The 23,716-nt window shown below is 38.1% G+C and overlaps 1 protein-coding gene across 2 annotated transcripts in view; it reads right to left on the reverse strand.

The window, feature by feature from the left end:
• Positions 1–857: 857 nt before the first annotated feature.
• The window catches only part of LOC128512754 (G-protein coupled receptor 55-like), a 77,763-nt gene continuing 54,904 nt past the window's right edge, over positions 858–23,716 (reverse strand). The window contains exons 1-2 of one of the 2 annotated variants that reach the window (XM_053486158.1): positions 6,248–6,330; positions 858–1,861 (exon numbers count right to left, since the gene is read on the reverse strand). In XM_053486158.1, coding sequence (XP_053342133.1) covers positions 977–1,858 — 882 coding nt within the window. In that variant the 5' untranslated portion in view covers positions 1,859–1,861; positions 6,248–6,330 and the 3' untranslated portion in view covers positions 858–976. Of the gene's footprint in view, positions 1,862–6,247; positions 6,331–23,716 lie in introns of those variants that run through there. The other variant, XM_053486157.1, reaches the window with a different exon arrangement.

Consider the following 23,716-nt stretch of genomic DNA (forward strand, 5'->3'; position numbering starts at 1 on the left):
TCACACACACTTACCTCTCTCTCTCTCTGTCACACACACACACACACACACACACACACACACACACACACTTACATCTCTCTCTCACACACACAAACACACACACACACACACACACACATACACACAGTTGACATGACAAATATTTAGGGCCCAAGCTGACATCAGCCCTATTACGTCATATAGTGTGAAGTGTGCAGGCGGCCATTGGATTTGGGCTTTTTGTAGGTCTTAACACACTCAAAAGACAAACCGCTTGTGTGGTTTGCCCGAGTGGCGATGGCGCAGGGTTCTTGGGCAAGCTCATCCTTGCGTGTTTCATACACACTTTAAGCCCGGTACACTTATATTGAGTGACATTATATTCAGTGACATCACATTGGGTGACATCATAGAGTGATGCATTTGCAGCCTATTCTACACATATACACATCACAAATGTTAACACACATGCATGCACGCACACATCTCTTTCTCTCTCTCATACACACAGACACACACATGCACGCATAAACACACTCATACATCAGACACATCACAAATGTTAACATTCACACACTCACATCTCTTACTCACACATGTACACAGACACACACAGTTGACATGACAAATATTTAGGGCCTGAGCTGACATCAAGAGTAAAGTGTGTAAGTTGTGTGGTGCACTCAGGTAGTGATGGTGCTTGGGCCTACTCATCGTTGCTTGCAACTATATTTAACTATTTATTATTATTATTATTATTATTATTATTATTATTATTATTATTATCATCAAAGTGCCCAAACCCCAGCCACTGGTTACAGTACCGGTCCCAAGTCCAGGTAAAATAGTAGGGTTGCATCAGGAAGGGCATGTGCCATGCTTGTATGTGCGGACCACGTGTCTGCTGTGGTGACCCCTCGCCAGGAGCAGCCGAAAGACCAAATATATATATATATATATATATATATTATTATTATCAAACTAGGCCCCCGTACTATCTTTTGTCTCTGAAAATTTTTTTTAACAAAAAGTAATATCCCACAGAATCTAGGCAGCAGTTTGTTGTTGCTAAACACTCAGCGACATCATAAAAAACATGAAATGTATGACCAAAAATGTATCTGAACACATAACCAAGATGGATCGGGGTAAAGCACACCATGAATACAATCATGTTTGCTGTGATTATGGCAACAACACTTTTTCTGCTGTCGACAATTTCATCCTCTGAGTGCTGATGGATTTTCTTTAATGACTTTAGAATTGTCCTGATTGCTTGCGTTGAACAGGTTGTGATGATGACTATCGGCAGAAGATACCCAAGAATCTCCAAAACCAATAAGAACGCTAAGGTCATCTTTTTATAAGGTTTGCGCGAATAGCATGTCAGCAGCTGGTCTGGAAGCATATTTCTTGAAAAAATTGTGCAGATTGTTATTACTGCAAGCCAAATAAAAGCACATGTCCCGCTTGCTATCTTCTTTCTCCTGGCCTCTGAGGCCCTTGAGGGTTGTTTTTGCATAGGGAACATGACGGCCACGTAACGATGGATGCTGATGGCTGTGATTGTGAAAATGCTAACATACATATTGCAGTAATGCACACAGATCAGAAATGTACAAAACATCCCTGGGGACATGGGGCAGTAGGTCTCGAATATGCGGACAGGCAGGAAAAGGGTCAGTAAGAGGTCTGCTAGCAGGAGGTTAAGCATGTAGATGTGAGTTTCCGTCCACTGGGGGATGCGCGTGAAGCACCACAATGCTGAGGCATTCAGGACGAGGCCTAAAATGAACACAGGTGTGTAGGCCACGCGCTGGAATGTTACATGGGCCACATCAGACACATTCGACACCAGACTGCAGGTAAGTGCCATTTCCTGAAACAAAGGAACCAGAGATGAGAGAATGAATGAAAACAGTCTATAACCTGTCAGCTTAGTAAACATCATTGCCACCAAGTGACCAAGATAAATGTATTAAGTATCGTTGGAAACTGGGTCAGTTTTAAAGAGTTAAGAAATATATCTTCCCTTGTTGGGTTTTTTTCCCACATTAATATTTACGTCAAAATACATTATAGTGACTTTCTAAGATAATATTCAGCAGCTCTTCACACCAAGGCATGCCCCATTTTCTCCTCATTAACTTTCGTACCAACTTTTAAGCCCCTCCCCATCCCCTTCTATACCATAAGCAGCAAGTGTAACATTGGAGGGAAGGACAGGTAGAAATAGTCTGCAGGGGGTAAATGTTTTGCAAATAATTGGTGCAAAAATTGGCGTGGAAAAATTTGGATAGCCAAACTCAGACCCTGCTGTTGCTGAATAAGCGATAATGTTTAATTATCACAAACTTCTTGATTTTGACTGGGTCATGGGACTGAATAATTAAAAACTTCACAATATGTCTTCTCATTGAGTTACAGTCATTTAGGATTAAATACATATATTTTTTTAACTCTGTAATGGTAAATGTGAATTTTACTTTAGATATTAAATACATACTTTTTTAATATTAAGTAAAATGTAAAAGTATTACAAATAAGTGACTGTATTACAAGAAAATGTACAATAATTACATAAGATTGATTGATAGAGACAGTTCTGCCCAGCTAAAGAAAACGGGTGCATACTCTAAAATTTTATTCAGCCACCTTTAGTTTTAATTAAGTTGTGCAGTCAAGTGGCCAATTCAGGCATGAAAATTAATAATCATGCTCCCAGAACCACTCTTGCTGAATTTGAACCGTGGAATATGGCTGTGCCATATGGAAAGTAAAACATTTTCCTTCTAAAACCCTGACTCTACTGTACGTTTTAATTTCCCATTGTTACTCTTCATTAGCACCTGATGTATATAAATTTAATAAATGTCTTTGAACAGGAAGATGTTTGCCAAAAGAATTATCCCTAACAGTTCTCATATAAGAGCTATAAAATAATATCTGTAGTTGGGAGAAAATGTGCATGTGCTCATACTGTATGAGGACATTTGAGTCTCAAGAGATTAAGGGATAACCTGATCATTGCATGAATTTCCTTTCTTACCCTGACGCACCCATCACTCTCGTATAGGGTCAATTTGGACCCATTACCTAATTTCATTGCTCCAAAGTCTAGTCTGTATTCTACCTAGCAAACTGAAGCTTTTTCTTCCTTTCTTTCTTTCTTTCTTTCTTTCTTTCTTTTCTGTTACTGATTAGTCTCACTAACGAGTGGATTTCTTATGACCACACTACTGTACATTTTTGCTACAAATACTCAACTGTGCAAAGAACGTACAGTACATGCCTACTGAATTTATCAGTTCGGTAGTAGAGTCAGATGTGTATTATCGAAGCATGTTGTGATGTAGTTTTATATACAGTACTTTATATAAAAGTTTTATATACAGTATTTTTATAACACAGTTTTATTTTTGTACAAACATTCTTATATATGTTTATTTTATAACTTATAGTCCAAAAAAATCTGATTCTTAACATTAGTGTTCTAGAAAAAAAAAAAATAAAAAAAATATATATATATATATATATATATATATATATATATATATATATATATATATATCTGTAGGCCAGAAAAGAAAGCAGCATATTATATAAAGACCACTTCTCAGAAAAAAAAAAAGCTTCTCGGTTTTGCATTCATGAAAAGAAAGAAGCAGGTGTGACAACATCCTCAGAAGGACTAAACTAAGCTAAACTTTTTTATAAAACTGCACAAATTGTACAGGAGACTAAATTTTAAGCAAAGGATCGTCACATCAATAATTTACTTGGTTTCATTAATTATTATTTACTGCTTTTTATAGTAGTTTTTTAATTTATAGTATTTTTTTTTTTGTGCCTAAGACTTTTGAACAGCAAATAATTTTAACAAATAATGTTATAAATGCTATTGAAATGTCCTTTTGGTCATAGGTATCTGCAGTCCTAATCAATCCATGACAAAATTTCATTGATCAAAAAACATTACAAAACTATTTCCTACACCTTGCAACCAAAGCGGCTATTGCCTAATTTCTCGGTTCAGTAATCATTGTGACAAGCCTACAGTGAGTGTCACTACCTTACCAAAAAACAAAAAAAAACATAACCGTTTATCCAAGTGATATACGAGCAAAACTGGTCCAGATTCATAGCCATACAAAGGTTAACCTTAATTTAAATTGAAGTTTAGTGCTTCAACATGCTTACATGCAGTGAGATCAATAAGTAATTGATCACCCTGTGATTTAAAAGTTCTTTTACTTAGAAATCATGGCGGGGTCTACAATTTTTAGCATAGGTGCATTTCCACTGTGAGAAACAGAATCTAAAAAAGAAGAATCTGGAAATTACATGGCCCACTTCTCCATACAGATCTTCTCTAGATCTGTCAGGTTTTGCGGCTGTCGCTGAGCAACACAGAGTTTCAGCTCCCTCCGAAGATTTTCTATTGGATTTAGGTCTGGAGACTGGCCAGGCCACTCCAGAACCTTAATATGCTTCTTATGAAGCCACTCCTTGGTTTTCCTGGCTGTGTGCTTTAGGTCATTGTCATGTTGGAAGACCCAGCCACGACCCACCTTTAATGCTCTGACTGAGGGGAGGAGATTTTTGCCCAATATGTCACAATACATGGCCCTGTTTATCCTCCCCTTAATACAGTGCAGTCGTCCTGTCCCCTGTGCAGAAAAACACCCCGATAGCATGATGCTTCCAGCCCCATGCTTCACTGTAGGTATGGTATTATTGGGATGATACTCATCATTCTTCTTCCTCCAAACACGGCGAATGGAGTTAAGACCAAAAAAGTTTTCCTTTGGTCTCATCTGAACACAGGACTTTCTCCCATGACTCCTCTGGATCATCCAGATGGTCCCTGGCAAACTTCAGAAGGGCCTGGACATTGGCTGACTTAAGCAGGGGAACCTTCCGTGCGATGCAAGATTTTAAACCATGACGTGGAAACTATGGTCCCAGCTCTTTTCACCGCATTGACCAGCTCCTCCCATGTAGTTCTGGGTTGATTCTTCACCATTCTTCCAGCATCATTGATACCCCACGAGGAGAGATTTTTCGTGGGGCCCCAGTCCGAGGGACATTGACAGTCATCATTAGCCACTTCTGTTTTCTGACAATTGCTCCAACAGTTGTTCTTTTTTCACCAAGCTGCTTGGCAATTGCTCCGTAGCCCTTTTCAGCTTTGTGAAGGTCTACAATTTTGTCTCTTGTGTCTTTTGACAGCTCTTTGCTTTTGCCCATTTTGCTATTTAGACTTTGGCTGATTGTGGGGTGCACAGGTGTCTTTATGACAGCTAACGACCTCAAACAGGTGCCACTAATTTAGAATCATGATTGTAGCTGGACTATTTAAAAGCAAAATAACTGGTCTTTGAGGGTCAGATATCTGGCTGATAAGCAAGTGATCAAATACTTATTTGACACAGTAATTCACAAATAAATTGTTAAATCATACAATGGGATTTCCAGTTTTTTCTTTTTAGTCTCTCACAGTGGAAATGCCCCTACTGTATGCTGAAAATTGTAGACGCCTCCATGATTTCTAAGTAAGAGAATACTTCTTGACCTCACTGTAGCTCATTAGATAATGATTAGCACTTATAAGCACGGAATAGAATATATTGCAAAGTATACTTAGCAGAACCATAGCATGAAATAAAAATTAAAACGACTTCATTAACTTGGTAGTTCATGGTAGTGAATGTGTACCAATATGTCATGATGATATACAGCACTACACTGGGCATACCATCCTTTTCATGATCATTGCCTGCTCAAATAGTTTGGATTTATTTGCTGCACTGATGCCAGGTGAAGGAATTAGAAATAAACACACATTATGAACACGTTCACCCTGACTGTCACTGTTAACACTTACTAATGACCTGATTGTGTATGGCAGGCGCTCCGTACATTCTTGGCACATATTACTAAACAAATTGCTTAGTTTTATTAGACAGCAGTATATTGTGTAGATGATCAGGCAAAATTACCAAAAACTGACATGACTGAATCATAAATCATGGTTGGTTAAAATATGGCCAAATATCCAGATTAGACTGGACTCCAGCGTGATCAAGCAGTTTACTTTCACATGGGTTTGTATGTTATTAAGTCCTGTGTGTCTACAGGCTTTGCCCATGACGATACCTTTTAAAAAAAAATAAAACTAAAAAGTGAAAACAAACTTTTGACATTAAATTTTTTATTTATAAAGCATTTTAATGTATTTATGTATTTTAAAAAGTTGACTTACCGTTGTGCACAGATGGAAAAGATTCCTTTTTTTACAGCTTAGAACTTCCGAACAGTTGAAACAGTGAAACCCCGGTCATAAACGAAATGCAAATGGATGTGGGTAGACAGGGGTAACAGACGCAAGTACCCTTCCATTTCTCAAAAGAAAACATTACTGTCTGAATGTTGGTGTGTGTGGGTTATAGTTTTGTGGTTTGACACTTACAGGCGCTGACTCTAGTCACGTATTGTATACTAAACAGCACACACTTCCTCTTTATCACTGAGGGTGCTTGTCTTTCTAAATGTATTGGTCTTTATTGCTAAACAAGTATGTAAAAGTCTAAAGGAGTTTCTAACTCCAATCAAATAGGATGTTGAATATATGTATATAAATTAATACAATATAATTACAATAAAATTACACCATGTTATGATTTAAAAGTTTCAGTCTAAATCTTTACTTATTTATTTTTACCCATGGTGAGTATGCCTGAGATGCTATAAAAAGTGCTACTATAAAGTAAAAAGTGTTAGACTACTAGGCTTTTGCAGGGTCTAGGGTATGATATTTGCTTCATGTATTTAGTCAGAATTCTACACTAATGCAGCCATTGTATAAGTTAATCAGAATAAAGTTTGGAAAAAATGACCAAATGAGGTCAAGCAGAGTCATAAAACTAACCTGATAATATCACTGCTGCGTACTCTTTAAAGCATGTGTTAGTGACGTGTTTGTGTGAGTCACTCATTTCCACTTCAACTAAACGTTTGAACTTAAGGGTTATGTAAGATGGCTAACAATAATAAAATATAGCTAGAACCAAAACAATAAGATGAACTAATTACAGCGTAAACAGTAAGATAATCTATCTATAATCAAATTGAAGTAAAAAAAACTGACTGTAACCAAAACAGTGGTCGGTTGTCAGATCTAAATCAGAGTTTGTCCAGATTTTGTTTGTCTTTAGTTTTCGATGCACCACCCGAAAGATACAAAGATTTGTTTCTAATAATTAAAAAAAAAAAAAAAAAACCTGATTATATTTAAAAATATGTAATCTGTTGCCCACAGACAAAGTGTGACTTAAAAAGCCATGAATGTTATAAAATAAAATGTGTATACACAAAATAACAGTATATATACACACAATGTATATGCATTTGGTATATTATTTCCAGTTACAATTTCCAGGTTGCTGGGCTCGAATATATACTAGATACAGTAAGAGAATAAGAAAACTCCCTGTGTAGACTAGCTTAATTTTATAAGCAGGCCCTCATTTCCTGGTTATTGTTTTATATAAAAGAATTTTTCCAATTTCTAAGTAAGGTATTACTTTATTAACCATAGGATAAAGACAGTTATTTAATTAACTGGTTAAAAGGTTAAAAGGTTTTTGTGTAACCCAGCTGCTAGGTTGAAGTTTGCTTAGCCCCTCCCCCAAAGTTCACCGGTGTATTCAGGGGCTGTGTCAGCTTTGTGTCTTCTCTTTTGAGCTTCCACACCGCTGATGACGGTTCATCCTCCTCGTGCATTTAAGGGAAAATGACGTTAAATACAAGGTCTGTATACACATGTTCCCTCACCTAAGTCACATATAACTGAAAGATTATCACTTTATGTAACATTTACTACTTTGTTGCAGTGTTAAGGTTACACTCAAACTTTCCGGCTGGTCTGAGGTATGATATTTTAGCTCACATTTGCTGCTAGCAAGTATGATGCTAGCATTTAGTTAGGTTGTTAGCGTTAGCAACCACATTAACATTAGAACATTATTAATCTTACTGCTAGAGAGAATAAAATGCTGGGGTGTTACAAAACACTGATCTTCTCACAAATATGCATACCTGCTAACCCTCCCGATTTTCCCTGAAGACTTCCGTTTTTCACTAGCCAGTACAGTGGAACCTCGGATTACGAGTAACACGATTTACAAGTGTTCCGCAAGACGAGCAAAGATTCACTGCTCTGTCGCGATTCTTTTCAAAGGTAAAGTGCAGGTTCATTTGTTTTGTTTTTTTACTTTACAGCAGTGATTCTGTTAGTATGTGCTCACGCAAGTGTGATTAGCGATGTTTCTTGCTATTTTTTTTTTACGATAAAACAGTCTCTCCGTTAATGTGTGTGTGTATGTATCCCAACTTATCTGTTGGAATTTATTTAACTTTTTTTAAGGTTAAGTGCAGGTTAATTTGTTTTATTTTTACTTCATATTTTGTATTAATTATTTTATGTATTTATTTTTTGGGGCTGTAAAACAATTACTTTAAATTTCCATTATTTCTTATGAAAAAATAAAATTTGGTTTACGAGTGTTTTGGAATATGAGCCCGCTTCAGGAACTAATTATGCTCGTAATTCAAGGTTCCACTGTAATTTACTCAACGGTAAAAATTCTTCCAATATTTTACACCTTTTCCCCTTTAGCAAGTATGCAAATATGTCACCAGTAATTGCTGTATGTAAGCTACCCAGGTAGCCCTCTCTAATCAAAGTTGCTTGTGACTAAATTAACTATCAGTCAATGCCCCAACTACGGGAAAAAGTACTACAGCTATACAGATAACTACTAGATGTAAGTATTAATATTTGGGTGATTGTAATGTGCCAGTATGACCTCAGCTATGACAATGAATTTTCTCAGTAATTAGCTTAAAATCAACGCAGACCACAAGATTAACTAGTCTGACTTAAAAACATACTGTATATATTTACTGTAGGAGCTTTATTTTAAAAGCCATGCTTATTTTTCTGTTTTATTTTTAGGTAGTAGCTGTCTCTGTGGTACCCTGTAATATATTTATTTCACAACCTAAATTATAATAGTATATATAAAATATATAATATATACTGTATAATAGTAAATATAAAAGTAATTATAACTTTATCACCGTTATTGTTTTGGAAGGAGATGTAGTGTGGGAATGCGTGACGTTTTGCGCTGTAATTGGTTGTACGCCGGTACGTCACCGTGTACGCCGGCACGTCACCACGTGACTACGAGATCACCTATCAGCTCACGCGATTTGTTTAATTCACATAAAGACAGTGAACAAGCATGACTGTTGTGTTGCTCATTATATTCTCCTTCTCAGGTATGATTTATGTTAAAGAAAAGGACTACTAAGCACTAAATGTTCATTATATGAGTCGTTGGGAATGTATGTAAACGTGTTATATCTGTGCTACTGTGTTATATGCGTCTAGGTGTTCTAATGCATGTGATCAGCACGTCAGCGTTGTCGTACCGAGCAAACATAGCATTGTTTATACGTTGCGTTACTGTATATTCTTAAGCTAAGTACCTGAAGTTACAGAGCATGGGGTTATTAGGAGTATACTGTACAGATCTGGCCTTTAAAAACGCACGTTTTCGGAAAAGGGATCCCACGACTTTCCGCGAGTGCGCGCGGCAAGCTGTGAAAATGCCCTTCAATACCTGTAGGGGGCAGTCGTGTTTCAGTCTAAAGTATTGTGTGTCTACTGAAGCCGAAAAATGTTATGTCTCTTAGGCGCCCATTGACGGCAAGCGACAGAGCTCATAAACGTGTCAAGCTCAAACTGATATGTATTTATTCTTCATTTTCATTCAGAATTATTATTATTAGTAGTAGTAGTTCTTCAAATTTATTATTATTATTATTATTGTAACGCACCCGCGCGTGTGCAAAAGGACTACAAAGATGTATGACGTTAGCCTATATTTATGTGCTTTAAACGCAGACCGGTACTGGTGGCTCAGTGGTAGGTGTTTCCCCCGCATGCGGGAGACCCGGGTTCAATTCCCAGCCAGTGCTCAAAATTCCGGTGCTATTCGCTAAAATACCACGATATAGCCATTACATTATCAAGTTATGCTTCAGTACTAAATGCATGTTTGCAATTGAGAATTTTTTTTTCTTAAGCTATGAAACACATTAGCACTCACCTCACAGTTGCTGTAATTTAATGATTATCATAAGCAAAAAGTGTAAAACAAAGGATCCACATTTATTACATTTTCACCCAGAGCGGGATTTGAACCAGGGTCTGGACTATTTTATAGGATATACGGATATTATACAGATATTATTTAAGCAACGCCACACCACGTGGAAAGCAACAAAAATGCTTCAATTTCATTGGCTGTGACTAAGTGTCAGCTATTCACGACTGGCCCTCGCGGAACACAGAATCCCCGGGCTTTGACTGCGCTTTCTCCATTCGTTATTACAGGGGCGGACTGGGACTAAAAAGTGTCCCTGGACTTCCTGGCCCACAGCAGCCCACACCATAATACATTGGCTCATTAATGTAGAGATACATTTTTAACACCAGTTACTAGTATAAAAATATAACACAATACAGAAATCAGTGCTATTTAAACATGTTATTTGAAGTATCACTGAACATATATTGGGTCAAAGAAACGAGAAAAAAAAAGAACATCAAGACAAACAACATATAAATCTATAAAGACAATATTTTAAAAGGAATGGCAATAAAACTGAGCAGGTAAGCTGAAATAAAATCAGTAGCAGCAGTAGCTCACGCTAGTAAACTAGTTACTTATTTTAATTATTAGGGTAGTCAATATTAACACGAAATAATGCTGAGAAACATTATTTCAATTAATATTGACCACCATCATAATAACTAGCACAAGTTAATGCTGCTACTAATTTTATTCTGTTTGATTGCCATTCTTTTTAATTGCCTCTGGTAGATCAGGGGAGACGTGTTGGTCATCATCAGCATGTATTATGATGTGGGATGTGGTGCGCTGCTGGATCCAGCCTCACTGTCCCTGACCTGTTATAGGCAGAATCTGTTCATTTGAAGCATTTCACAGCATTTACCTCTAAAGCTTTTTCTTATTTTCGCGTAACCTTTTCTTCTTCCTGCTTTTCATTCATGGAAATTATTATTAATTTGCTCAGAAAATTCGCTGCATAGAGAAAGGATCAATATCTAAAAATTTAAAGATGCCCACGTGTGTGGACAAAGAATACAAAAGTGTATAATCTTTAATAAAGTTAGTCTAATACAATATTGTTTCCAATGCTGAAGCAAACATGATTTAGTTTTAGTCTATTCATTGAATACAACGCTCCGAGGTGAAGCGCACCCACAGTTACTGTAATCCCCCATCACACCTTTACAACAGGTGTGAAGTCATCAAACCGGTTTCGCTGCTGGGGGAATTCACAGAATTGGGGGTTTTAAAACAAATTAACTAAACCGAGCAGACTTCAGACCAGGGGGTTTGGTTGGTTAGAAGTGGCGCTGACGGGGGGCGGGAGGGAGTCTCGCCCGGGGAGCAATTCAGTGTAGAACCGCCACTGCCTATTTTCCACCACATCACGTACTTCCCTGATCTCCATCTCCGCGCTTTGCTTTTATGATGTGGAGCAAGCCCGAGATCATATTAACGTAGCATTCATCATTCAAAGTTATTTATATCAGTGTATAGTTAGTGTGATTTGAAAAGTGCTATAACTCCACCTGCCACAGTTTCAGCCAGTGGAACAATCTGACTACATGTGCAGTGCCATGAAAAAGTATTTGCCCCTTTCTATTTTTTTTCTTTGCATATTTGTTACACTTGTATAGGTGGATTTTTACCTAAACACCAGAGGCCAATGGGGAAAGCATGCCCTATAGCGTATGGGTGGAAATGTCCTTCAAGCTGGCCTCTCCTGTCACTACCAAGGGAGAGTTAATCATTCCTGTGCTTGTCCTGAAAGACAAAGAGTTAGCTAGACCTATCATTGGATACAATGTCATTGAGCAAATAATGAGGGCAACTGAGAGCGGTGGATCTAGTGATGGCGTGGCGAATACATGCCTATACAAGCCCCAACTAAGGCATGTTACATGCCTTACCGCTGCCCCAACAAAAACAAGTAAAACAGATGTTACGCGAGGAATGTTCTGCCTTTTCAAAGTCCGATGATGATATTGGCCGTGCCCCGGGATTGCAACTGAGTATCTCCTTAAGTGATCACACTCCTGTCGCCCGCACCTATACGTCAGTCCCCAAACCACTATACCAGGAAATGAAGGATTACTTACACGACCTAATAGCTCAAGGGTGGGTGACTAAGTCTAATTCTCCTTACTCCTCTCCTGTCGTCTGCGTCCGTAAAAAGGACGGCAGTCTCAGGCTGTGCATCGACTACAGGGATTTAAACAGCAAAACAATTCCAGATCGCCAGCCAATACCCAGGGTACAGGATGTCCTCGATGGCCTTGGAGGTAATGCATGGTTGTTCTTGCTGGACCAGGGCAAGGCATACCACCAGGGATTCATGTTCCCAGACTGTCAATACCTGACTGCGTTTCCAACACCGTGGGGGCTCTATGAATGGGTTCGTATCCCTTTTGGCCTCATGAATGCGCCGGCCACCTTCCGACGCTTCATGGAGGAATGCCTGGAAGGGTTGAGAGAAAAAATTTGCATACCTTATTTGGATGACACCCTAGTATTTACCGGATCTTTCGACGAACACGTGGAAGCAGTGAGGAAAGTGTTGCAAAGGTTGAAATCCTATGGTGTAAAATTTAAGCCAAAAAAGTGTGAGCTTTTCAAAAAAGAGGTGCGTTACCTGGGTAGGATTGTCTCAGAGGAGGGCAGTCGTATGGATCCTGCAAACAGTCGCAGTAACTGCACTCAAGGAACAGGAACCAAACACAGTGGGAGACTTGCGTAGAATTCTAGGCCTACTTAGTTACTACCGGCAATACATAAAAGACTTCTCTCGGATCACCAGTCCTCTCTACGACCTCCTTAGGGGTAACACAATTGGTGATAAACCGCAAGGGAACAAAAGATACCAAGGGAGGAAAAACAGAAAGAGTCATGTTGTGCCATCAAGTACGCCGATCGAGTGGGCAAAGCATCATCAGGAGATTCTTGAAAGATTGATTAAATGCTTGGTCCAACCACCAATCCTGGGGTTTCCAGACTTCTCCCAACCGTTCATCCTACATACGGCCGCATCGAACCAAGGACTAGGGGCTGTCCTTTATCAAAATCAGGACGGTAGACTGAGAGTGATAGCTTATGGGTCACGGACTCTCACAGCAGCGGAGAAAAATTATCATCTGCACAGCAGGAAGCTGGAGTTCTTAGCCCTGAAATGGGCCATCACTGAAAAATTCAGAGATTACCTCTATTACTCGCCAACTTTCACTGTGTTCAGTGATAATAACCCGCTGACCTATGTGTTGACAGTAGGTGGGTGTCAGAACTGACAGACTTTCACTTTTCAATCCGCTACCGACCAGGTAAAGAGAATATCGATGCAGATTCACTCTCTAGGTGCCAGTGAATCTAGAAACGACAATGGCAGAATTTATGGAGGAATTCTCGTCCGACTGCATGATGCCTGTGATCCAAGCTGTGGAAAATCAGCACAAACTAGACATGCCTCTTGCCACCGTTTGCCAGAGCGTGTTGGATTGAGTGGAGGAAAGCGAAGGTTTTCTTAAACCCCTGTCAAATTAAGAAATTAGACAAGCACAAAGGAAGTAAAAAGACACTTACAAGCCCCGGTGGCGGGTGGTCAGCTCGCCATTCAAAGTACTCCTGAGAGAATGGGACAAATTAAAGCTGAATGAACACAACATTCTGTTCCGCCAGACATCTCAAAAAGCTCAGCTTGTGTTGTCTGCTCAATTCCGGAAATTTTTTTTCAAGGAACTGCATGATGAGATGGGGCATCAGGGCCTTGATCGCACTACAAGCCTCATTAGGGATCGGTTTTTCTGGCCCTATATGCAGAGGGACATCGAAGACTATGTCTTGAGAACGTGTTTTTGCATTAAACAAAAGAAACCATGCCGTGAGACAAGAGCCCCCCTCAAAAACATCAAAACGACCTGTCCATTCGATTTAGTATCGATTGATTTCCTCCATCTGGACAAGTGTAAGGGGGGGTATGAGTACATTTTGGTAATTGTAGACCATTTTACCCGATTCGCACAGGCGTATGCCACGGCTTCAAAATCAGCAAAAACTGTGGCTGACCGCCTATTCAACGACTTCGCCCTTAAGTTTGGCTTTTCGTCCAGGATCCACCATGATCAAGGGGGAGAATTTGAAAATCAACTGTTCACCCAACTGTGCAAGTACAATGGCGTCGCGGGTTCCAGGACCACCCCCTACCACCCCCAGGGGAATGGACAAGTGGAACGCTTCAACCGGACCTTACTACAAATGCTGAGAACCCTGACGGATAAAGAAAAGTCAAACTGGAGAGATGCACTTAACAAACTAGTCTTCGCTTACAACTGTACCAGATGTGAGGTAACTGGCTTCTCACCTTTCCGTTTGCTGTTGGACGCTCTCCAAGACTGCCTATAGATTCACTGTTCGGACTCAAACCGGAAAATAGCTCACAGAGTTACAGCGAGTACATGGAAAGATGGGCAAGAGGGATGCAGGAGGCCTGTGAAATAGCTAAGGAACATGTGAGAAAGTGTGCAGAAAGAAACAAGAGAAATTACGACCAAAAGGCAAGGAGCACTGATTTAGGACCAGGGAGCAGGGTCCTTGTGAAGAATCTGACCCCAAGGGGTGGTACCGGGAAATTGCGAATTGACTGGGAAGATGAAATTCACATTGTTGTCCGTCAGGTAACTGAGGATGCACCCATCTATGAAATCAAACCTGAACAAAGTAAAGGGAGAACTAGAATCCTGCATCGTAACCTGCTCCTCCCCTGTGACTACCTACTTCTCAATATCACACCGGTGCAACGTGCTAAGCCAAAGCCAGTGGAAAACAGTAAAACTCAGACCAAGGAGGAAAGAGAAAGTGGGACAGGAAGTGATAATGAAAGTGAAGAGGGTGAACACTACTATCGACTGGAGCCATACCAGCTCAGGTCAGAGCAAATCGGTGACAACTTAAGGGGAAGGAAAATAGCACAGCCGTCTGTACCTTGCGACCGTCAATTTAGCCATAAAGCACTGGAACCACTACCACGGTCATCAATAAAAACCCCAGAGCCTGCCCCTGCAATAGAACAAACCGGTAACGAAAACATACAAACTGTCGACACAATGGAATCAGACTTACCTGCAGAGGGACCAATTACAACCCGGGAGAGTAAAAGGGATGTAGCGGAGCCGGAAGATGGCCATCAGTTCTCTAGCAGAAAGCAAAGACCCCCGAAAAGGTTTACTTACGACACCCTTGGGGACCCATCATGCTATAAGGTGCAGGTAGCAAACATGACCTGCTACCCAAACTTTACATATAAGGCAACACTAACCCCCAAACTCTGGTGGCCAGTTCCCTTTAGTAATCCCCAACCGTCACATCCGTGCTATTAACTGTGAATCACACTACTATTTAAGTGACTTTATACTACTGACAGGCACTTGCAGGCCCAGGCCTAAAGCATGAACTTTTAGTACACAGTGCACCATACAGAAATGTTATTGTTTGTAGTTATACCCTATAAAGGAAATGGACTGTTACTACATGTTAAAAAAGAGGACTGTTGTGAGAGTGGAAACAGTAGACAGTAGACCTTACTACAGTGAAAGGACTGCTCACAAACAAATACCATTTTGCCTCAACTAAGCGAGACGCTTGTATGCTAACGTGGACTCTATTCCCAGTATACATGTATGTTTGTTGTAAAAATAAAATAAAAAAAGGCTGACGATGATGTTATGTAAAATGGCAAGAAATATTGTAAAACAAGAATGGCTTTACCTAAATTGTTATCTAATGTCGGGACGACATTTTTTTTTGAGGGGGAAGTGTGGTACCCTGTAATATATTTATTTCACAACCTAAAGTAATTATAACTTTATCACCGTTATTGTTTTGGAAGGAGATGTAGTGTGGGAATGCGTGATGATTTGCGCTGTAATTGGTTGTACGCCGGTACGTCACCGTGTACGCCGGCACGTCACCACGTGACTACGAGATCACCTATCAGCTCACGTGATTTGTTTCATTCACATAAAGACAGTAAACAAGCATCGCATGACTGTTGTGTTGCTCATTATATTCTCCTTCTCAGGTATGATTTATGTTAAAGAAAAGGGCTATTGGTTTACTAAGCACTAAATGTTCATTATATGAGTCGTTGGCAATGTATGTGAACGTGTTATATCTGTGCTACTGTGTTATATGCGTCTGGGTGTTCTAATGCATGTGATCAGCACGTCAGCGTTGTCGTACCGAGCGAACATAGCATTGTTTATACGCTGTGTTACTGTATATTCTTAAGCTAAGTACCTGAAGTTACAGAGCATGGGGTTATTAGGAGTATACTGTACATGTGCTGTTATGTTTGAGTTGGTATCAAGACTGTCATTTTATAAAGTTATCCAGATGTGTGTGTTTGATTATTAGATATTTGTTTCATTCACATAAAGACAGTGAACAAGCATCGCATGACTGTTGTGTTGCTCATTATATTCTCCTTCTCAGGAGTGAGCAGGGGCAGTGCAAAGTGCTCAGGCTGCCAGAGCAGCACAAAGGAGTGTACAACAAAGTAACGTCAACGTTAGTTACACAGATGAAGAAGGAGTAGCTATTAGAAATTGATTCGGAGGATAAGGAGGTGGTGAGAGACGTAATGAGAGTAGTAAAAGACTGTATAATAACAATAATAATAATTAAGAATAATTTTTGCTTCCAAAGGGGTTAGGAGATGAGTGACACAGAGCATGTGCAGTGTGGGGAGAGCAAAGCTGCAACACGTGTGCAGTGTCCAACGCGCAGAGTAAACGCGGCTGTGTGAGTGGTTTAGAGCTGCACATGCATCTGTGATCAGAATTGCAGGAATCCTGGGGGTTTAGGCAGGGTCGAAGTGGAAACAGAAGCAAGAGATCAAAGCCGGGTAATTAGTCAACGTAGCAGACAATTCCAAAACGTAAAGCAAAGAGACGTAATCAGGGGGGAAAAGTGGTCGACATTGTGAAAAACAACAAGGTACAGCATTCTAGCCAAACAAAGTACTCAAGACAGAGCTTGGAGTACGCAATAATTCTGCAATTAGCGAAGTGATGAATAAAAATAGAGAGCCGGTGTGCGCGCGACGGGGAAAACCTAGGGACACTGAATTTCCTGGAACGCCTGTGTGCTCAAGCCAGTGAATTGGGCTGCAAAGCGGAAGCCGCGGAATGGAGAGTGGAAGGAAGTCGCGGTTATCATGGTGGTAATCATCTTGACTCGAGCCGTGGGCATGACCCGGCGTACCGTTACAGTATGCTCTATGACTAAATATTTGCACAACAACACACTTTTATTGCAAATACAGTGGAACCTTGGATTACTAGCATAATTCATTTCGGAAGTGGGCTTGTATTCCAAAACTTAAATTATTCGTTCCACAGTCAAAAAAAAAAAAATACATAAACATAAACAAAATTCAAAATATTAAGTAAAAATAGAACAAATTAACGTGCACTTTACCTTTAAAGTGATAAGTGGTTCTGTTTGTGGCGCAGGCGCTGTGTGTGTGTGTGTATGTGTGTGTGTGAAGCAAAAGTAAGGAGACCCTCGCCCTCTCCCCCTTCTCGTCTTACACAGTTACCTTTCCTTATGGAAGCAGATCAATCTCATAAATAATTCACACAAAAAACACGATGCGCACATGCGTATACCAATTCACATGCGTGAAACCCAATTCACGTGCACAAAAAATAATCATATATATATATATATATATATATATATATATTATATATATATATATAAAATATACATTTCACAAATGTACAACTGTGTAAAAAAAACTGTTGAAAATTTACGAGTGCGCCATGAATATCCCTGGATAGTGTGTGTCTTAAAAACATATATTCGAAAAACATATATTCGAGATTGGAAACCTCTCTCTAAATAGGTGTAAACTGAATCTATTCAAAAATATCCATTCATGTACAGTAGACATAACCCGCACTCCCCTGGTGTTCTTATGTACTGGTGAATATATGTGAACTTATGTCACATCACTTTGGACCTCCTAAGTAAATTGATCTTTATCATAGTTAGAAGAAATGTTCAGTGTAAAATTATACAAATATTTGTATAATAATATATATATAATAATAATAATATTTGTATATTGTATACCTACAAATATTTGTCAAATTGGCAACTAATGAAATATGCATATAAAAAATAAAGAAAAAATAAAAAATAAAAAAAAGTAAAAGAGAAAGATCAGTTTCAGAGCATAAACATTTTGTAGGTAACATATTACTGCAGTCATCCTTATCATCCCTTAATGAAAATGCCAAACAGCATTTACTTTTGCGGCCAAAGAATGTTTACATGCTAAAATACAATCATTTTTCATTTATTTTGCACTTTTTCCCCCCTGATTTTACATGTGTACTCACTTACGTCATAGTCTTTCATACAGTAAGTTGATCTAGTTCCCCTACATACTCCATCAAGCAGCATTGTTTGACCTGAAATGGTAAAAAAAAAAACATTATAAACCAGTATCATGTTACTGTAATTAATACTGTAGTTACTGTAATACTAAAAAATAGATTGCAGAATGAGCTTTGCACTGAAGCAGAAAAAAAAAAAAAAAAAAGGATGAACTGTGTAGGCATTACAGACATTTTCGTTCAAAGACACCTTCCGCTTGAGTTTATTTACAAGTTAGCAGATAAACGGTCTAGAGTTGATTTCAAGTGTTGCATTACAAACCTGTTGCTGTTAACTGGCAATGTAAAGTCTAAAGACCTGTTACTGCAAGGGAACAAGCATCATTAGGCTAAAAAACTAAACTGAATCCATCAGAGAGATAATAAAAACATTAGTTGTGCGCAAATTAACTATTTGGTGCATTCTTTAAAAAGACAGAAGAGACTGGTGAGCTCAGGAACTTTAAAAGTCTGGAAGACCATGGAAAACAAGTGTGATGGATTACAGATGAATTCTTCTCTGCTAAAGAAAAACCCCTTTAGAACAGCTGTCAAGAACAAGAACACCTTCCCAGAAGTAGGGGTATCTGTGACAGTGACAACAATCAACAAAATACTTAACAAAAGAGCAAATAAAGAGGTTTTATCACAGGATGTAAACATAAAAAATAATAAGGCCAAGCCCTTAAATCAAAGCTATTACACGTTAAGCAGAACCTTTCATTCCAAATCCATTGTGGTGGTGTCCAGAGCCAAAATTATCTGTCCAAATACTTCTGGTCCTAACTGTGAATATCATTATACAGTCCAGTTTGATTTTAAAATCCCAGACTCCGCATATAGGCAAACAAAACCCTTGTAGAATAATACCTTGAGTAGGACTGCCTGCAAGCCATGGCTTATTTTTCAAGCAAAATGACTTCTATGCAGGAAAAAAACCATGACTGTCTATAATTCTTTATGTTCATTGCTTCGAGGTGTGTAACCCACTTAGAACTTAAAGGAAAAAGCACAAAATAACAGCTGTTTATTGGGTTTTGGCAAATCTGCCATCCAAGTTGTGATCTGCATTAACATCAATACCCCTAGCTTTACTTTGAAATCTATACAACATTCTTCATGAACCTTTTTCTGTATTACATGATTATATATTTTTTTGGGAAAAGGCACAGAATGCCTGTCTTTATCACATTGTATGTATGGTGTATATAAATACCTGTTGATAAGAGACAGTCAGAGACTGCATGCACCTGTTAAAGAAATAAATATGTTAAAGAATTTATGACAAAAGATATTTAGAACAGGTTAGATTCAGATACAGTACCAGTCAAAAGTTAGGACACACTTTTACATTCAGTTAAATGTGTCTAAACTTTTGACTGTTACTGTACGTCATTTAGACATTTTAGAAAACTTGTCATGTTGAAAAGTCATGTTGGCAAATGTCAGTCAGATAAGTTCCCACGTGTGGCATCCAACGCACAACACAAGAACAGCGCGTATGCAAATTACTACCGAGAGGTCTGGAGTGGCTAATATTACCTGTAACTAACGTTAACTTACGACACTTGGAAACACACAGTGATAGACCTGCTCTGGGGTGATTATCGCTGGTTTCAAAGGCGAAGCAGTCACTAAAACACGGTTATGTTTACCTAACGTTATATACACAACGTTAGCTTATATTTTATCTACCTTGGCATACTGTACACTGTAGGGTGGCGTATTGCAATTTGGCTGTGTTTTTTCCACCCACATCATGTCTCCTCTTTCTTCCCACCTGACAGGCCACTGGTGAACTTGAGGCTGCCATGTCGTTCATTATTTAGCCGGACTTTAAGCTAACAGCAACTTTGACTTGGTTAGCATGCTAACAGGTGTCCGGTTTTACGAGACCTGACTTGCTGGATAGATTCTGGTCCAATGAGAAAGAGGGTTTGCACGTTTAAACGGATACATGCAAACGATTGGTTAAAAAAAGGAAAAACTTTGGCGTGTTGAGATGGGAATATTAGCTTTTTATTAAAAAATGTTGTCGTTAAAATTTTGTCATTAAATAAAACGTAGTCAATGAATTCTTATTGTCAACAAATTAACACTAATTTACTCATGTTATTTGCCCTGTAATGTGCATTTTGTGGTCTCTCATGTGGCAACTTTGCTAATAATACTTTGACGTAGGGTAGGGAAAAGAGATGCAAGGCTACCACTACAATCAGTAAAATATAGAAGGGGACATTAGTGTCATGTTTTATGCGGATAATTTTGAATTAGAAGGGTATAAGTTATAAACAGTCTTATAAAGTTAGAAGGCCTTCCTCAGTCCTATCCTTGACCTGAAGCAAATTAAGATGTCCGTCACCTTTGTTACACACACAAATTGAATGCAAAGACTTTGTTTTTCACAGACTTAGCACCAGTAAGTTAACCTAACTTTAGCATTAACATGACTTCAGTTAGTTAAAGATGCTTTGAGCACTTGTTAACTATATTAGCTTTGGCAGCTCATGTGCAATGAATTTAACTAATGTTAGTCTGTCAAATGGCATTAACACCAACATTGCTACTAGACATTTATTCATTAAAATCATCTTACCTTGGGGTCTTTATTTGATATGTGACAAAGCAATCCAAAAAGTGTCTTTTTAGTGAAATCCACCCTTTTTTTTAACTTTAATTTTCCTAACTTAATTTTTACTCAGTATATTTAGTCTAAGTATTTTCAACAAAAATTGAGTAAAATAAATTAAATGTTTAATACAATTTGCTCAATTAAGCTTAATGTTGTTTAAAACTAGCTGCACTCTTTTTAATAGTGTAAAGGTTACCCAAATTTTCTATTAAATATTACTTCACCTCAGTCCCAGTTTCATGCACACACACGTGGTCACAGTGTTATAGTAAACAGTACACGCATGCACAGATGTTGATTATACCAGTAAGAGACGTGCACTACGACTCAGCAGGGAAGACGATTAACCACAATTCCACACCGCAAAAGAGAGAAAAACCGTTGGCTCAGTTGTGATCAAGTGACGCTCGGCGTCAAAACAAGAAGCGCATGCGTGATACATGATACTCGTAAACCTTGTTCGTTTTTCAAGTCAAAATTTATTAAAAATCTTTGCTCATCTTGTGGAACACTCGCAAACCGCGTTACTTGCAATCCAGGGTTTCACTGTATTATTATTACTAGTTATTCATTTTTTGGTTAATTAAAAAGAACTTTATTTTAAAACATGCAGGTCTGAAATATTTCACGTTGACCTTGTTTTTCTTTTTGTAATAAAATAAAGCAATATTCTAGACTGTAGCATGATTTTATGCTTTCATGCAAAAGAGTTCATTAAAGACAGATTGAGAAATTATTGAAACACTGATGTCTATCTCACCATGTCTCCAAAGCTTTGCCCACAGTAGTGCTGGCTACGCTGGATTATTCCCCAAACACTTTTCTGTCCTCACAAGCTCATCGGGGGAATCACAGGGGAACTTCAAGTTTCAATCACCTCCATATACATTTGGTCTGGGAGATAAGATCTCCTCTCACATCTTAGGATCATCTTGGTACACAATTTCCCGCAAAAACCCCTCAACGTGCTCATCCACAGACCTCTAATTCTCACTGCAAAGACCGAACTCGAAGTGTCTTCTTAATCATTTCCAGTCTTTTTTTTAAACAGTTGCATTTTAAGCTTTGAATATCTTGTTATTATTATTTTTATTAATATGAAATTTATTAATATAACATTATTGAAATTATTATTTTTATTAATATGATTATGTACAATTAGGACTTTAAATAGATGTGATAATGGACCCCCATCACCACCATGCTTAATTCAAAAAACACACACCTACCTTTTAAGTTTTATTTTTTAACTGCATGTAAAACATAAAATACAGAATAATGAAAACAAGATAAACCAAGCATTTGTTTTTACTGGAACTATGTGTGGTATTACAGTACTAGCTTTTTACAGTCTTCTATAGTCTTCTAACTGCAAGCTTTAGAACTACTATTTACAAAAATAATTATAAGACCCTGACACAAAGAACTTCATACTTCATACAAGAAGGTAAAAGGAAGATAAGGGAACAAAGCTAAAACACTTTGTGTAGACTTTGCTCAGGAACATGGACTGGTTTTTCTTTGTCTTTGCTGTAGACACAGACAAATTTAAATTTATATGCCATGCACTGGCCTTTAATTACATTTTAGCAAGCAATAATCATGTCATGAAATGTCACTCAGACATTTTCTGTATTTCTCACCTTCCCTGAGCTTCTCCCCTTTATAAAGGGGGGATGTCCAGGTTGGTGAGGTAAGAATCCTTTATAGATGCCACAAATTTTGCATGTTCCATCAAAGACTTCCTGTAATCTTCTGATTTATTTACACTGTCCCATTCAGCATCAGTCTACAGACAGATAAAACATTAATCAACAAGGTTGTTGTTAGCAATGTATATGTGACTTTATCTTTTTTAAAAAGATCACAAATTTAAAAAAGGGCATTAATTAGAGTCTATCTCAAAATTGTGTATATAGAAAAGAAAATGAATATAACATTAATTAATTTACTAAAATAATAATAATTATTATTATTCACTCCTTTTTTTGGTGGTTAATTAAAAAGAACCTTTATTTTAAAACATGCAGATCTACAATATTTTACATTGACCTTTTATTTTTCTTCTTGATGATTTTGATAATTATATGTAAAAGAAAAAAGTAAAAACAAAAAAATATATATTTTTTATGAATAGATTTTCTAATAACATCGTCTCCCTCATTTATTAAAGGAGCTTTAATAGGAATGTGGATGCCATCAATGCACCCAATTACATTTGGAAACCCTGAAATAGAAAGTCATATATGGAAGGATCAAGTGTGTGTATGCAGGATGAATACATGTATGTAAATAGTATGACTACATATTAAATATGCGTCAACAATTTTTTTTTCAAAGTACAGTAATACAACTAAGATTACAGTAGCCTATACATCATATGTAGTTAAATAAAGTAAGCCTGCATAAAAACATAAAGCATGTTCAAAAGCCTTTAAGTGACAGAAAAAGTAATTTATTAA

Source organism: Clarias gariepinus, chromosome 25 (genome assembly GCF_024256425.1).
Source record: "Clarias gariepinus isolate MV-2021 ecotype Netherlands chromosome 25, CGAR_prim_01v2, whole genome shotgun sequence".
In the NCBI taxonomy this organism is placed as follows: domain Eukaryota; kingdom Metazoa; phylum Chordata; class Actinopteri; order Siluriformes; family Clariidae; genus Clarias; species Clarias gariepinus.